Genomic DNA, 16,040 nt, shown 5'->3' on the forward strand with positions numbered 1-16,040 from the left:
AGCTTGCCATCCTTAGCAACGGCTGCTAAACTATTTGGATTGGCATTGGGGTCACTTTTTGGCATGGGGTTTAGCGAAGGGCTAATTGTGTACCATGTCTTGCCTAGTGGTGAGATGACGTATCTTCCTTTAGCACACAAAGCTCATGTTAGCATGACGTGTGTAGGCATTGTTTCATGACATTATCGTTGTTGTCGGGCAGAAACCTCCTATCTCCATATATTTAAGTGTTTGTGTTTTCTTGGTGAATTAATGGCCTACATTATACTACAGCATCACACAAGTGCATCCAAACACGGCACGGCGGTATAGATCTGCTATACTTTTGCCACTATGCTATTGAATTTTAATCCTGCATGAAAAGTAACAGTTTTGGACATGAGGTTTCCACTCGACAGAGGCGACATCACCGTACAGCCCAAGGTGTTAAGACGTAGCCTATTATTATAATATAATAGACAGGGATTCAAGGCAGTTAGCCAGATAACCGCTAATTAATTTAGTCGTCTGAAAGGAAAGCCACACTATTAATAGACCGTGCGTGTTGTGTAAATGTGCAGTGAAGAAGACAATATGCTTCTTCTTTTTTCCCCCACAATAGTAATCCCATTAAGTTGAAATGTAGCACAGAGATGGTGTCTCTATCGATTGTGGATTTGCTTTTTTAATATTCCAACGTGCCGCTCCTTATTGCATTGGACAATGACAGACAGAAGCAAAACAAACGATGCAATGTTGCCTCCTTACCTTGAGAGAGCTGGGTGCATATATATTTACCTTGAGAGAGCTGGGTGCATATATATTTACCTTGAGAGAGCTGGGTGCATATATATTTACCTTGAGAGAGCTGGGTGCATATATATTTACCTTGAGAGAGCTGGGTGCATATATATTTACCTTGAGAGAGCTGGGTGCATATATATTTACCTTGAGAGAGCTGGGTGCATATATATTTCCTTACCTTGAGAGAGCTGGGTGCATATATATTTACCTTGAGAGAGCTGGGTGCATATATATTTACCTTGAGAGAGCTGGGTGCATATATATTTCCTTACCTTGAGAGAGCTAGGTGCATATAGACCGATTCCGTACCGGTTTCATGGTCGCAGCCTACGTATTTCCTGTAGGCGGACTCGACGTAGCTGCGGGGGTAAAACCCTCACCAGACGCACATCTTCCACTACAGTGAACGGCAGAGTGACTGATGTTAGTTTGCCTCAAAGTTTACTCCTTTACCTGCTTTTTTACTAACACTAACATTACAAAGATGCCCAGAACATCGAGATGAACCTGTGTAGTTTATGGCTGCTCCAACAGTAGTGGCAACATAACAAATAAAATAAAACGGAATGTCTAATATCCACCGCGATGGCGGAGACCAGAGCCATTGAGTAATGGTTGAGACAAATCAGTGAAGAATCCTGCAAGATACATAATTTCAGTCTTACCCAATACCCAATCTTTCTGTTTTATGAACACAAGGCTGCTGTATTTTATACCTCATACTAAGCATTTAAAGTATGAGGTATAAAGTACAGCAGCCTTGTGTTAATAAAACAGAAATATTTGGTATTGGGTAAGACTGGCGTTATGTATCTTTCACTGCTTTGTCTCAACCATTACTCAATGGCTCTGGTCTCAGCCATCGCGGTGGATATTAGACATTCCGTTTTATTTTATTTGTTATGTTGCCACTACTGTTGGAGCAGCCATAAACTACACAGGTTCATCTCGATGTTCTGGGCATCTTTGTAATGTTAGTGTTAGTAAAAAAGCAGGTAAAGGAGTAAAGTTTGAGGCAAACTAACATCAGTCACTCTGCCGTTCACTGCAGTGGAAGATGTGCGCCTGGTGAGGGTTTTACCCCCGCAGCTACGTCGAGTCCGCCTACAGGAAATACGTAGGCTGCGACCATGAAACCGGTACGGAATCGGTCTATATATTTCCTTACCTTGAGAGAGCTGGGTGCATATATACCTTGAGAGAGCTAGGTGCATATATATTTACCTTGAGAGAGCTGGGTGCATATATATATACCTTGAGAGAGCTGGGTGCATATATATTTCCTTACCTTGAGAGAGCTGGGTGCATATATATTTCCTTACCTTGAGAGAGCTGGGTGCATATATATTTACCTTGAGAGAGCTGGGTGCATATATATTTCCTTACCTTGAGAGAGCTGGGTGCATATATATATACCTTGAGAGAGCTAGGTGCATATATATTTACCTTGAGAGAGCTGGGTGCATATATATATACCTTGAGAGAGCTGGGTGCATATATATTTCCTTACCTTGAGAGAGCTGGGTGCATATATATTTCCTTACCTTGAGAGAGCTAGGTGCATATATATTTACCTTGAGAGAGCTGGGTGCATATATATTTACCTTGAGAGAGCTGGGTGCATATATATTTACCTTGAGAGAGCTGGGTGCATATATATTTACCTTGAGAGAGCTGGGTGCATATATATTTACCTTGAGAGAGCTGGGTGCATATATATTTCTTGATCAAGGCATCTGTAGGTTGAGTGTAAAGGCTGAGAGCATATTTCAGGGACCTCATGTCGTGGCTTTTCTCAAGGAAGGTCTTCTTCAGACCGTTTCCTCCGGCGTGGAAGTATTGCTAGAGGGACAAAAGAGAGAAGGAAAGAAATCACCATCTATCTATAAATGCACCACGTCTCAGTACATGTGTGTATACATCTGTAATGCACGCAACAATTTGAAACACACGTTCTACACCACCACAGGCAGTACGCGGTGTCAGATACACGGTTGTTCAGAACCACCATACAAAAAGGCTCTGGTCAGGCTCTGCCAGTGGGCCTAATGAGCCTAAGTCCCCTCACCTGTGGATTCCATGACGTCACATTGAGTTTGGCAACACACTTCATATTTGGGCATGCCTGACACAGAACTCCATATATAGGAATAAAGGGACACAGAGAGACACATACAGAAACCTCCACACAGTCTACCACGTCAGTGGTTCTCAAACATTTCCATGTCAAATATAATTTGATTGGTATGGTTTGAAATTGGCTTCCCCAAATTGATATAGTATATTTGGTCACAGACCTCCATCTGAAAACACTATGAACAATTCTGCACAGTACACATATGTATTTTTACATAAATCTTGTCTTCTGGTGGTCCCTGGCACGAAGTGAACTCATAGCCTACTAGTTATTGCACCCGGATGGATAAATCACCAGTGGGTATTTTGCAGTGTGTTTTACTGTGTGTGTGTGTGTGTTGGATAAGACTGGCTGGACAGAAATCCTTTTATTAAAAAGAGAGAGAGCGGCCGACCGCAGAAAAGCAGCATGGGAGCCAGCGCTAATAGCTACCTCCACCAGGTCATTACCATGCAGTTATAGTATACCGGGGCGGAGACACGCATGTGCGCTGATCAGTGGTGTGAATAGTATAGTACATTAACTCAAGTACTTTTTACTTTTACTTACTTAACCCATTCTGAACGGGAACCCATGTTGGTGTTAGCATCATGTTATGCTTTAGCTATTGAAAAATAGCAGATCTACAAGCTCGTAGCGCGCCACCGAGTGGCGCGCTACGAGCTTGTAGGTCTGCTATTTTTGAAAAATCAACTGAACGACTGACATTTTTAGAATCTGATCTCAGGTCAGAATGGGTTAATCAGACCAGTGTGTGTCCAGTGGAAACCTCGTATGAATCTGATCTCAGGTCAGAATGAGTTAATTCCGGACTTTCACTTGTAACAGATTATTTGCAGTATTGACACTTTTACTCATGTAAAGAAATGTGAGTATATATACTTTTCCCACCACTGCAGTGTACACATGTGACATATAGATGCGGCCGAGTCTGCCTCTGGCCTTCTGAGCCACAGCAGACTGTGTTCTGCGGCTAAAACCTCCTCCCAGGCACAAGACATCTATGGTCTTCTGAGCCACAGCAGACTGTGTTCTGCGGCTAAAACCTCCTCCCAGGCACAAGACATCTATGGCAGGGGTATTCAATTAGATTAGGCCGGGGGCCACAACTGTAGAATTATTGTGTGTGGGGGGCCGCACAGTGTGTGCGCGAAGCGCGGAAATTTGTGGGTTCTCAAAATGCTTTTTGTGCTCAAACACGAAGATTTATGTATATTTCCGCACAGTAATGAGCAGGATAATATGTCTATACAGGTATATGCCACCTTAGAATAGATGTAGGCCTAGACCTATTTGACTGCATAAACAGCATTGCTTTGACATTAACGACTGGACGGACGGACACACACACACACACACACACACACACACACACACACACACACACACACACACACACACACACACACACACACACACACACACACACACACACACACACACACACACACACACACACACACACACACACACACACACACACACACACACTCACTCTGCTGTGGGCAGTTCAGAAACCCGTCCACGACCACCAGTGACATCATCGTTAGGCAGATTGTTTTTTAAACAAGATTTATTTACGTGAGAATAGTTTATCAGACTATAAAGATCAGATTAGATAGAGCAGTGATTCCCAAAGTGGGGTTCGGGGTCCGGGGACCCCCAGGGTCCTGGAGGCAGTTCCAGGGGGTCCCCAGGGAAATGATGGTTTGGAACCAAATGGACCCTTATGGGTCTGTAACTGTAACTGTGTACAAATGGAACCAAATGGACCCTAACAGGGTTTATTATTGTGAGAATGATGGCTTCCATTTTCGCATTGCAACTTTTCAGGACTAGAAAGCCTGCAGTTTCTATTAGCTTGGATTCTCCATTGATGTCACTGTTGGGTGGGTTTCTGAACTGCCCACAGCCCTCCTATGTGACACAGACCGAGTAGAAAAAAACGTGTCATTTTATCATGATTATTAGTGAGGACCTATTATATGAAGATAGGTTGAAAAGTGGTCCTTTAATTATTACCGTCATTATGGTAATCAAACAATTAATATCACACACACCATACCTGTAACTTTTATTATCCCTCTTATTATTCTAAAAAAAAAAAAAAAAAAACATTTTTTTTTTTTTTTTTTTTTTTTCAAAATTCTTCCAGGGGCCACAAGGGGGCGCTCCGCGGGCCGCATGTGGCCCGCGGGCCGCCAATTGAATATCCCTGATCTATGGCCTTCTGAGACGGCGATGCCCATGATTTAAAAAATACACACATTTTCCTTGGGTTGGTGCCTTGCATGGTTTCCGCTGCCATCGGTGTATGTATGTTACCGGTAGTTAGTTTTGTTAATTGTCCACAATGTGGACATTTGTGTTTGGTCTCATAGACAACAAACAGCAATAACAGCAACAACAACACTTACACACAAATATCTTCATGGCAAAAATGCGGGACAACACAGTGACAAATACATTAAAAACAAATCTAATGAGACGTGGTATCAATTAGTGCCGTTTAATGGCATTAGGAATGAAGGAAGTTTTAAAGATGTTACGGGTAGCTTTTGGTATTTTGTACCGTCTACCAGAGGGAAGTTGTTCGAACTCCCTGCAGAGTGGATGAGAGGGGTCATTATTTGCTATCTTGACAGCTTTTCTTTCCTATAGTACTTCCTTGTAGATACAACTTAATTGTTTCTGTCTCTTTTTTAGGCTAGGTTCACTATTCGTTGCAGCTTGCTTCTTCCTTTTACATTAAGATTGCCAAACCACATTGCCATGTTAATTAAAAGTCAAGATTCCCTCTATCAGGTTCTTATAGACTGTTTCCATGATACAGTATGTTTGCTCACTCTAAAGGAGTTGAGCTTGCATAGTAGGTGGAGGCGTTGGTTACAAGTTTTAAAAAGTCTGGTCAGTATTTTCACTGAAATTGAGTTTGCTGTCAATATACAGGTACTGTATATGTGCCTAAATATTTTAAACTGTGCGTGTGTATGAATGTGTGTGTGAATGGGTGAATGTAATGCACAATCTCAGTAAAGCACCTTGGATGAAGGCGCTATATAAATGCACCATTTACCATTTATATAAAGGAATGGCTCTGGACCAGGGGGGCAGTCAGACAGATATTTTGTGAAGCCACTGAGGAAATCGGGATTTCCTGAAAGTTCATATAATGGCCTGTTGTGGCGCTGTCATTGGACCCAGAAAAACCCATAGAAGTCCATGTATTTGGGCCCAACTTCACCTAGACCAGGGGTCCTCAACTAGAAATGTTGAAGGTCCACAAATATGGTCCAGTCTCATGCGCACGCAAATAAAGTTGCGGGTCGCGGCCCGCGGGCCACGTGGGCCCCACGGGGTGGGGCTGCCCCCCTCGCCCCCCCCACCCCTAGAAACAACCATGCCTGTTTAGTACAGTCAAACCAAGCTATACAAACCGGGTCCCATCCCAACCAACACTGGGGTGGCAGAGTATGAAAATATATTTTTTCACTTTAACAAATACTCATTATTCACACCTCCAAAAATCAAATTTTGTTCATTCAACTGAATGTGTGAATGTGTCACTGCTAGTGAGCCAGTCAGCGAGACATTGTCATCATGACATGCCGGCCCATAATACACACAGTCAGAGTGTTAATTGCGTTTCTCGGCATTGATCGAATACAACGGAGAATTCAACTTGCGGTTGCGGTGACTTTTCTTCTTCTCTTTCTTCTTTTTTTTTAAATGTTTTTTTGTGGCTTTCGCCTTTATTTTATATTTTTTATGGAGGGACAGACAGTAGGCTGACAGGAAATGGGGAGAGAGATGGGGGGTCACTCCCACTGAGCCACGGCCCATGCAGGCCTTTTCTCTTTATTCTATCATTTCTCCAGGGTCCGCAGAGAGGTGTGCCGCGGTCCGCCTGTTGAGGACCACTGACCTAGACTGTATTACCTTAATAAACATGGTCATGAATACTTTCTGCTTCCAGTCACTAGTTTAAAGTCTCATTTCTAATGTCATAATATTCATTTTGGAAGATTATGGTCCCATTTATTAAAAAAATGACCATAAAGTCGCGCATGTTCTGAGGGGCGTGGCTACCGTTACAGTCTATGATCGGGATTCCCCTCCCACTCGAGTCAAAATAAAAACCAACGGAGAAGAAGGGGGGAAGTCCCGTCTCGTTGTCTGGGCCAGCCAATGGCCAGCTGGGCTAAAACGGATCAAGAAAGATGGCGACTTACAATACAAGGACTGACAGGCTTCATTTTACGTTCATGTTAGACCCGGAGAACGCTTTGTCCATATTCTTTACAGTCTATGCTCTGGACATATGAGTTTTCCACCCGACAGCGTTGATATAGATTGCAGTAAGCAAATATCCCACACCAAGGATTGGATATCGTCACTGTCGGGGGGGGGAAACCTTGTATGTCCAAAATAAAACTGTTTTCAGGAAAACACTGTGTTCAAATGGAACCAATGTAGTTATTATTCAGTCATAAGCTGTTATTAATAGTACTTTTATAAAACCCACAGACAGACTCATCTAGATTCAGTTTCACTTCCCCAAAATGTACCAAAAATATGAAAAAGATAGCTAATTTAAAAGCTCACTACTTGTAGATCGTCAATTGTTTGAATGTGTTGTGAATCTTCACACCACGTTCCGAGCTTGTGATCACTTTTGTCATCAATGTTTGTGTTTGAGTGCACAAACACTCAGACTAAAACGATGTTTGTGTTTACACCAAGCTCCCAGTGAGGCTGGCCAACGTTGAAGCCGCGAGACGTCGTGGCCAGAGCTGGAACTGCAGGTGGGCCCGTGCATTTACCACGAAGAAACCCCGTGCAGCTCAGGTTTAACGTTGGTTTTGGGCACTACATTTTGGTGCCCAAAAAATGCGGAATGTAGAGCGTTCTTCTGCTTGAAAACGCCACTGAGCAACTTCCATTGAAATGAATAGCAGAGGACGGGGCAGTAAGGTTTACCATCACCATGAGCTCTGTGTGTGTGTGTGTGTGTGTGTGTGTGTGTGTGTGTGCGTGTGTGAACCATGCTTGGATCCTGTCCCAGGGAGGTGGACAGCATGTGTCCAAGCACACTAGGCACCTTTCAACAATGCCTTTTCCCTTAATAAGATCTGACCACACAGCCATTGTCCCTATACAGCCTGCCCTATACAGAGAGTGGTGACAGGCCAGACTCCATCGAGGAGAGAGCGCAGCTTGCCTGTCCTAATCTAGAGCAGGCGTATCATCAGCACTAGTGGTGGTATAGGCCAGTGGTTCCCAAACTTGTTTGTGTCAAGGACCCCCAAATCAACATTTATTAGGCCACGGACCCCCCCATTCAAAAACATATGGGGTCCATTTGGCTGCAAATTATCATTTAGCTGGGTCCCCCCTGGAACTCCCTCAAGTACCCCTGGGGGTCCCCGGACCCCACTTTGGGACCCACTAGTATAGGCTACTTGGGGGAAAGCAGTGGTGGGAAAGAGTACTCAAAGTATTTACACCTGAGGATGATTCTATAAAAATGTCTTCTAAATCCAGTTTTCTGAAAAGCCTATGTTTCTATGTCAGTGGAGCTCAACCTGTTTCATGTCAAGGACCCCCAGAATTCTCTGTATTTGGCCACAGACCCCATCTGAAAATATGTTGTTCCAGGGACACCCACCCCAGAAGCATGACATATGAGTTAAACATGTTGACTGTGACAGAATAATATATTCAAAGATTTGCGCCACATTTTCAAGATTCTTCAACAGCCAAAAGTATATAACATAATGCTTAAAACACCAAAAGGGGGGTTTCTGTTCTGAATGGGTTACGTATCAATACGGTTTTCAAATGTGATCTCGTCAGCATTGCAAGTAAAGGTTTCCAATCAATCAATAAAAATCTTTTGAAAATAGCAGAGGGAGAAAAATGTATATAGGGCTAAAGTGGTTCATGTATGTTTTGTAATAATAATCAAAATCTACAAAGTAACTGAAGTTTTCAAATAAATGTAGTGGAGTAAAAGTACAATATTTGCCTCTGAAATGTAGTGGGGTAGAAGTAAAAGTATACTGTACTGTAAAGTACTGTACATCTTAACCCATTCTGACCTGAGATCAGATTCATACGAGGTTTCCGCCGGACACACACTGGTCTGATGAACCCATTCTGACCTGAGATCAGATTCTAAAAATGTCAGTCGCTCTTCGATTTTTCAAAAATAGCAGACCTACAAGCTCGTATCGCGCCACTCGGTGGCGCGATATGAGCTTGTAGATCTGCTATTTTTAAATAGCTAAAGCATAACATGATGCTGACACCAAAATGGGTGCCTGTTCAGAATGGGTTAAACACAAAAAAAGGCAAGAACAGCTGATCACATTGACCAATTTCAACACATCTTGATGTGACAGATCATACTTTGTTTTACTATTTTTGTCACAATGGGGAATCTAAATGACATTTTGACTTCCCCTCGACGAGCTGTACACAAGTAAAAACCAGTAGTTTACAATATGTGAAGTGGTACGGTGCTATGCAAAAACAATAGTTAGGCACCGCAAAGCCCAATAAGAAATAAATGACTTCAAATAATGTTAAAGGCCTGGGCCGTGGCTCAGCGGTCCAGGCACCTTGGCTGGTAATCCAGTCTGGCAGTGTGCCGCGGGTTCGACTCCCCATCCCGACGGCCTTTACTGCATGTCAACCCCCCCCCCATCTCTCTCCCCATTTCCTGTCAGCCTACTGTCTGTCCCTCCATAAAAAATATAAAATAAAGGCGAAAGCCACAAAAAAACATTTAAAATAATGTTAAAAAAAAGCTGTGTTTGGCGGAGGAGAGCGAACAAGCAGCCTTTCTTTATGTACTGACTCACAGGTCAGGGGTTAAATGTGCAAGGAACACATTGACGTATTATAGCAAATTACAGAAGCCCATTTGAATTGAACGAATGCTATCGACCTTCAGACGCAGACACACTATAAAGGCGAACGTTTCCCTCCCTGATCGGAAGCCTTTCAGAGTTCAAAGGTTCAACGTTCATTCTCCATTTCCTCCAGAGTAAAAGGTTCTCTCTCCGGAGAACAAAACACTCCATTCACTCACAGTCAAATAGTAATAAATGCTTAGGGTTGTCGGCAAACAGAGCCTGTCCGTCATCTTCAGCTTTTATCAGCGTTCCTCAGGCTCTGTGCCCAGAAACACTCAAGTACTTTTTTCTTTTGTGATGTGAGCCAAATAAATAAGTGAAATGTGACTGTTTTGTCCTCCTTGACTTCGGGGGAAATGTGAGATGTGGTGCCTTTTTCCACATTATTCTTTTATTTCTATTTTAATAATATTCGAGAAAATGCCTCAGTGGATTTGGGGGTTGTTATGGCTGGCTCTGGGGCTGGCTCTGGGGCCAACTCTCAGAGTTAAAAAAAAGGGGAAACCACACCGGAGGACAATTTACATACTTGAATAATGGTAATTAAAGAATTGAAGGTTCCAACTGAAATTGGCAGGGAAACATGCTGCCCAAAACTTATAACCAAAACAAACAAACAAAAGAACAAGGGTGCTCTCCTGCGGCCACCCCTGCAGTCTGTGGAGAAAGGCAGATCTGATGTTCTGTGAGAGCAGGTCTCTTATATAGTGTTTGGGGAGGACACTGGCCAGGTGTCTCCCCTTCCACTAATCATCTCTGGCTCCGCCCTCCAACACTGCAATGGAATGGTTAAAGGCACAGCCACACACACACACAGAACCCCATACAGTAGACTAAAGGCCCAGGGGGCCGTCACAGGGTTTATAGCTATATCCTCAGAGAATACCACTGTTGTTGGAAGAGCAAGAGCTCCTTTTCAAACACAGATATTGAAATGTGCTCCGTCGGAGCGGAAAAGCTCACATCCAAAACTGTCACTTGTCAGGATTCAATAAAAAAAAATAGCCAAAGTAGCAGATCTACAAGGTCAAAACGTGACGTGGAGCAACGCGCTTTGAGCTTGCGGATCTGCTACTTTCGATACTTTTGTGTGTGACGCTGTAGTATTCTGATCAAGTGAGACATTTAATTTACGGAAAAACACAAAAAGTTAAAAAATGGAGATAAGGTCACAGTACATTCAAATCCAGTGTTGGTTGGTTGGTTGAGGCCTTGGGGTATCATTAACCATGTTGCTGTGTTAGTTTAGTATTTTGTTATAGTTCTTCTATTTATAGTGACTCATGGGAATAGACTAAGTGACAACCAGGAATAGTCTGGTGACCACCGGAGAGACGGGTGGCAGCCGGAAATTAGACGGCACCCGGGAGCAGTATGGGTTAGCGCCCCAGCCTGTGTCTTCCGTGAGGAAGAAGCCCAACAAACCCACGGTGAGGCCTTTAGGAGGGCCATGCAAGCCTCAAGCGGAGCCTGCGGCACCACCAAGGGCAAGGTGGAGCCTGCGGAACCGTTGCGGCTTGAGAATCCACCATTCCTGAATAAAGTGCCTGGTGCTGGGAGTCTGGTGCAACGCACAGGGCCTGACCTGGTGAGAGCAGGAGTGGACCTGGTGAGACGTAGGAGGGGCCCGGACAGGTGTCAACCCACAGAGCCTAGTCCTTCCATGTGCCAGAATGGTACCTCCCAGTCCCGGCAGAGTAGTTCAGGAGGAACGGATTGTGTGGCCCTGGTTTTTCCCTAATGGGACTTATCGAGGGTAGCTACTGGGACGTAAGTCGGGACTTGATCACTCCCGGCTGGGTCACCTGAGTGAGGGGTATGATGTTGCGAGACCCGAAACCCCGATGACCTTGGGATACATCACTGAGGATACGTCCCAGGTGCATCCATTTATGTATGTATTTTATTATAGGATTGCTCTCATGTTCTACTAACTTATTTGACTCAAGTCCATTTCTGCCTCTTTCTCCGTTTGTTTCGTTCACAATGCCGGGAGGGGGGAGAAAAAGTAACCTTTTCCGCCAACTTGAGACATTACCGAACGCTGGTGTTAATTGGCTGTCGCCGTTGGAATACTGATGAAAAGCAATGCAGCTTCAGGATTGATCTAATCTGGAAGGTGGTCTCCTTGGAGACGGTATATAGAATCAATTTGTTTCCTCAGCACTTTCACAATATAGTGTTCAACCCCCCAGTGGCACTTCTGTGTAATTCTCCACCTGTCCCCGACAGAGGCTTTGTTGTCAAATTGCTTTGCATGTGCACTTCACTGCATGCCGGGTAAACAAACAGTTATTAAGCCCAGACAGTCCAATTATTCTTATGACAGGCCACTCTTGCACTCTCTCTAAACCTGGACTTCTTTCAGCAAAACAACCTCCAATAAGTGTCTAGATTAGATATTTTTTAAAGTTTGTCACGCACTCATAAAGTGCATGCGGAGGTTGTCTGAACAACAAGATGTAATAACTATTATATAATATGTATAACACAAGGTAAAAGGGGAAAACAATTAAAAAGTTAAAACTTTAGCAACAATAAAGAGAGATGTGAATAGAAAGCAATGGCAGAAAACCAGGATAGTTCACAGAGAATTTGCCTGATGAAGTTTGAAGACCCACCCCAAGACCTTGGTGGCGCTATGCAATGGGTTCATCCTCCGGGGAGCGCCAATGCAATCAGCTCAACATTTGTAGCAATCCACCCAATACAATTTGCCATGTCTAGTGTGAAAGTGGAAATTGGCCTATATGGGCAGTATTGGGAAAAAAAATACTCACATGTTTTACTCAAGTTAAAGTATCAAATACTGCAATGTAGAAATACTAAAAGACTAAAAGTTCGGAATTCAAAATTTACTTGAGTAAGATTACAAAAGTATTGGCATCAAAATGTACGTAAACACAAAAGTACAAAGTACTCATCATGCAGAATGTCCCCGCATTTCAAGTGTTCAAATATTTTTTTGAAATTAGCAAATGTACAAGCTCACAATGCATCGCATCGCGGCGCATAGTGAGCTTGTAGATTGGCTATTTTCAAACGGTTGAAATGTATATGGGCTGAAGTGGTTAATGTGTGTTTTGTAATAATAATCAAAATCTGCTTTAAGCAATAATGTTTTCAAATAATTGTAGTGGAGTATATGTACAATATTTGTATACCTAACTACTTTCCACCACTGCCTACGGGTGGCAAAGTGGTTTTCAAACTTCTCCATGTCTGGGCCCGTTATTCTTTTGGCATTTGAGCCACGGACCACCATTCGATGACATTTAGCCTGAAAATTCTGTTATTGTTGGATACGATTTTGTCCACAATTCCATGCTGTATTGATGTTGGTACCATTGGGACAGATAACAGACAAGCCAATTCTTCTACATTCTCTAATTGTGTAGAGACGTCTTGTAAATCAATGCAGATGTTTAACAATAATTTAATATAACCCTTGAGAGCATAAAATTAAACAAATCATCATTTAGCTGGGGACCACCTGGAACTCCCTCAAGGACCACTGGTGGTTCCCGGACCACTGCACTAGAGGGATAGTAGGGTGCATGAACGTGCACCGAAAAAGCCACGGCAATCCAGCCGGTAAAGTTTTAGAGATATGTTGTTGTTGTTTGGGACCAAAGTGGTGGATGGGCAGACAGACAGACAGACAGCCCACTGATAACCAACATTACCATCCTCGAAGCTTAAAACGTCTATGGTGTTGTTTTAGAACGTGTTATTGTTTGGGTGTGAACATCCATCTTAGCCACACAAAAAAACACCTCCTACCTACATAGAACGCTCAGAGAATTAGAGTATCATTAACAGGTTTGTAACAACACTTTCTGCTTGCTGTTACAAAAACAGAATGTATTTCTGGGTCTGTGATGCGCAGCACAAAGGCGGGTGTGAGGTGCTGGGAATGCACTACATGGCGCGGCAGCATGGGGGGGGATGTTCCATCATGGCGTTGTGTCAACGTGGCCTTGAGTAAGACACAGATGGCCATGTGTTGCATGCATACCGCCTTACCGTTATCGCCAATTATCCATAACATTCGCCTCATCCCTAACCCATTCTGACCTGAGATCAGATTCATACGAGGTTTCCACTGGACACACACTGGTCTGATTAACCCATTCTGACCTGAGATCAGATTCTAAAAATGTCAGTCGTTCTTCGATTTTTCAAAAAATAGCAGACCTACAAGCTCGTATCGCGCCACTCGGTGGCGCGATATGAGCTTGTAGATCTGCTATTTTTCAATAGATAAAGCATAACATGATGCTAACACCAAAATGGGTTCCCGTTCAGAATGAGCTAAACATATTAGCCATATTTTACTATAAATAAATAATTAAATAAACATTTCAAAATAGTTAAACTATAGCGGCCGTTCGACACATGTAGACTGCTGCCGATGAGCAAGTTGGTAGCCTTTGCTTGGTTTCCATAGAAATGCAGACTTAATTACTAATTAAGTCCTCAGGCAGAAACATTGGTAACACTTTATATTAAAGTCGCCTTTATAATGCATTATAAGCTCCTTTATATTGCATTATAATGTGCTTATAAGGCATTATAACACTCGTTATACATGTTTGTAATATCAACTTATAACCATGTTTATACATAGAAAAGTGCTGGTCATAATGCATTATTATGCTCAGTGGAACAGCACATTATAACTATTATAACTAAGGTGGTTATAAAGTCACAAAGTGCTGTAATGTCTGTGTCATAATGCATTATAACCAATGTGTTTATTAAATGGAATAATGTCTTATAAACATCAATAATATGTTATAGCATATCATACAACGTTTTGTCACTTTACTTAAAGGTCACAAAGTCATGCTACAGGGTATTATAAAATTATACAACTGCTAAAAACCATTAAAGAATGTTGCCACTTTACTTAAAGGTCTCAAAGTCCTGCTATAGCATATTATTGATGTTTATACGACATTATTCCAATTAATAAACACAATGGTTATAATGCATTATAACCTTGATCATAATTATTACAATGCCAATGTTTATCTAATCACTTCAAATAGCAAAAAGTACAACGAAACCAAAAAAAACAATGCAGATTAGGCGTGGAGTGGTGCTCGTTTGAACCACGGCTAGAAGGCTGATTCAACCAATCAGATTGCTTCCTCGAAACGACCTGTTGTATAACCTGCGATATATACTGAAGCTCAGCAGTTTGCCTCTATACTCCCTCCATGGGGCTTTTATAGGACTGACAGCAGTGACACAGTTGGTCTGGAAACTCACCTTGATGGTGGGGAGCACCAGGTCCATGGCTGCACACTGCCGCGGGGTCAGACTCCTGGCCTCCTCTCGCGTTACATGCTCCTGGAGAGAAAGAGAGAGAGAGAGAGAGAGAGAGAGAGAGAGAGAGAGAGAGAGAGAGAGAGAGAGAGAGAGAGAGAGAGAGCAGAAACAACACATTGGGATTCAAATCGGTGGGATCAAAAGAACATACAGTACAAACAGAAACACATCCACCACATCTTTCTTTTCGTACGACAACATATACGTCTCAAGTGATTTTAAGGTTTCCGGAAAATGTTGAATCAAATCAACAAGCATTGTCATCACTTTTAGTAGGTTATGTTATGAGAATACATTGCAATATTGACTGGTTGACTGGCCTGATTGATACATTGTACATACAATACATACAGTAGAGTAGACATTAACATAGCCTATAATATTAGTGACTATATGTTAATGGATACTGTATGTATAGTGTATATCGTATGTTGGGTGGAAACCACATTATGTCCAAAACTGTAACTTTCCGGCGTTCAAATAAAAACATATAGCTAAAAGTAGCAGATCTACAAGCTCAGGATGTGGCGCAAAGTGACACATTTTGAGTTTGAAGATATGCTACTACAGATCTCCAAGTGTTTGGTTACCAACTTTTTATAATTTATCTGGGGACCACATGGAATGCCCTCAATGCCCGGACCACTGCTGTAGTATGATCAGATAGGGCATTCATTTACAAATAAGAAGTTTCTACAGCTCGACAGTAGCGATATATACTGTAGATATCTGTAAAGAGGACAAAAACACTTATTCCACTGTGGTCCCTGGAGAAATTACTTTAAAAAGCATTTCATACCTGCAGATAGTAGTTTGCGGTATACTTTCATACTGTAAATTCATAACTTCATAACCACATTATT

At 42.5% G+C, this 16,040-nt stretch overlaps 1 protein-coding gene across 1 annotated transcript in view; it reads right to left on the minus strand.

The window, feature by feature from the left end:
* Nucleotides 1-16,040, minus strand: part of unc13c (unc-13 homolog C (C. elegans)) — a gene marked incomplete at both ends in the record, with an annotated part of 309,285 nt that overhangs the window by 17,154 nt on the left and 276,091 nt on the right. Inside the window, 2 exons of the mRNA XM_083759363.1 lie at nt 2,478-2,625; nt 15,118-15,198. Of these exons, the coding sequence (XP_083615489.1) occupies nt 2,478-2,625; nt 15,118-15,198 (229 nt within the window). The remainder of the gene's footprint in view (nt 1-2,477; nt 2,626-15,117; nt 15,199-16,040) is intronic.

The sequence above is a fragment of the Protomyctophum parallelum genome (assembly GCF_964188405.1).
Source record: "Protomyctophum parallelum genome assembly, chromosome: 2".
Lineage (NCBI taxonomy): Eukaryota > Metazoa > Chordata > Actinopteri > Myctophiformes > Myctophidae > Protomyctophum > Protomyctophum parallelum.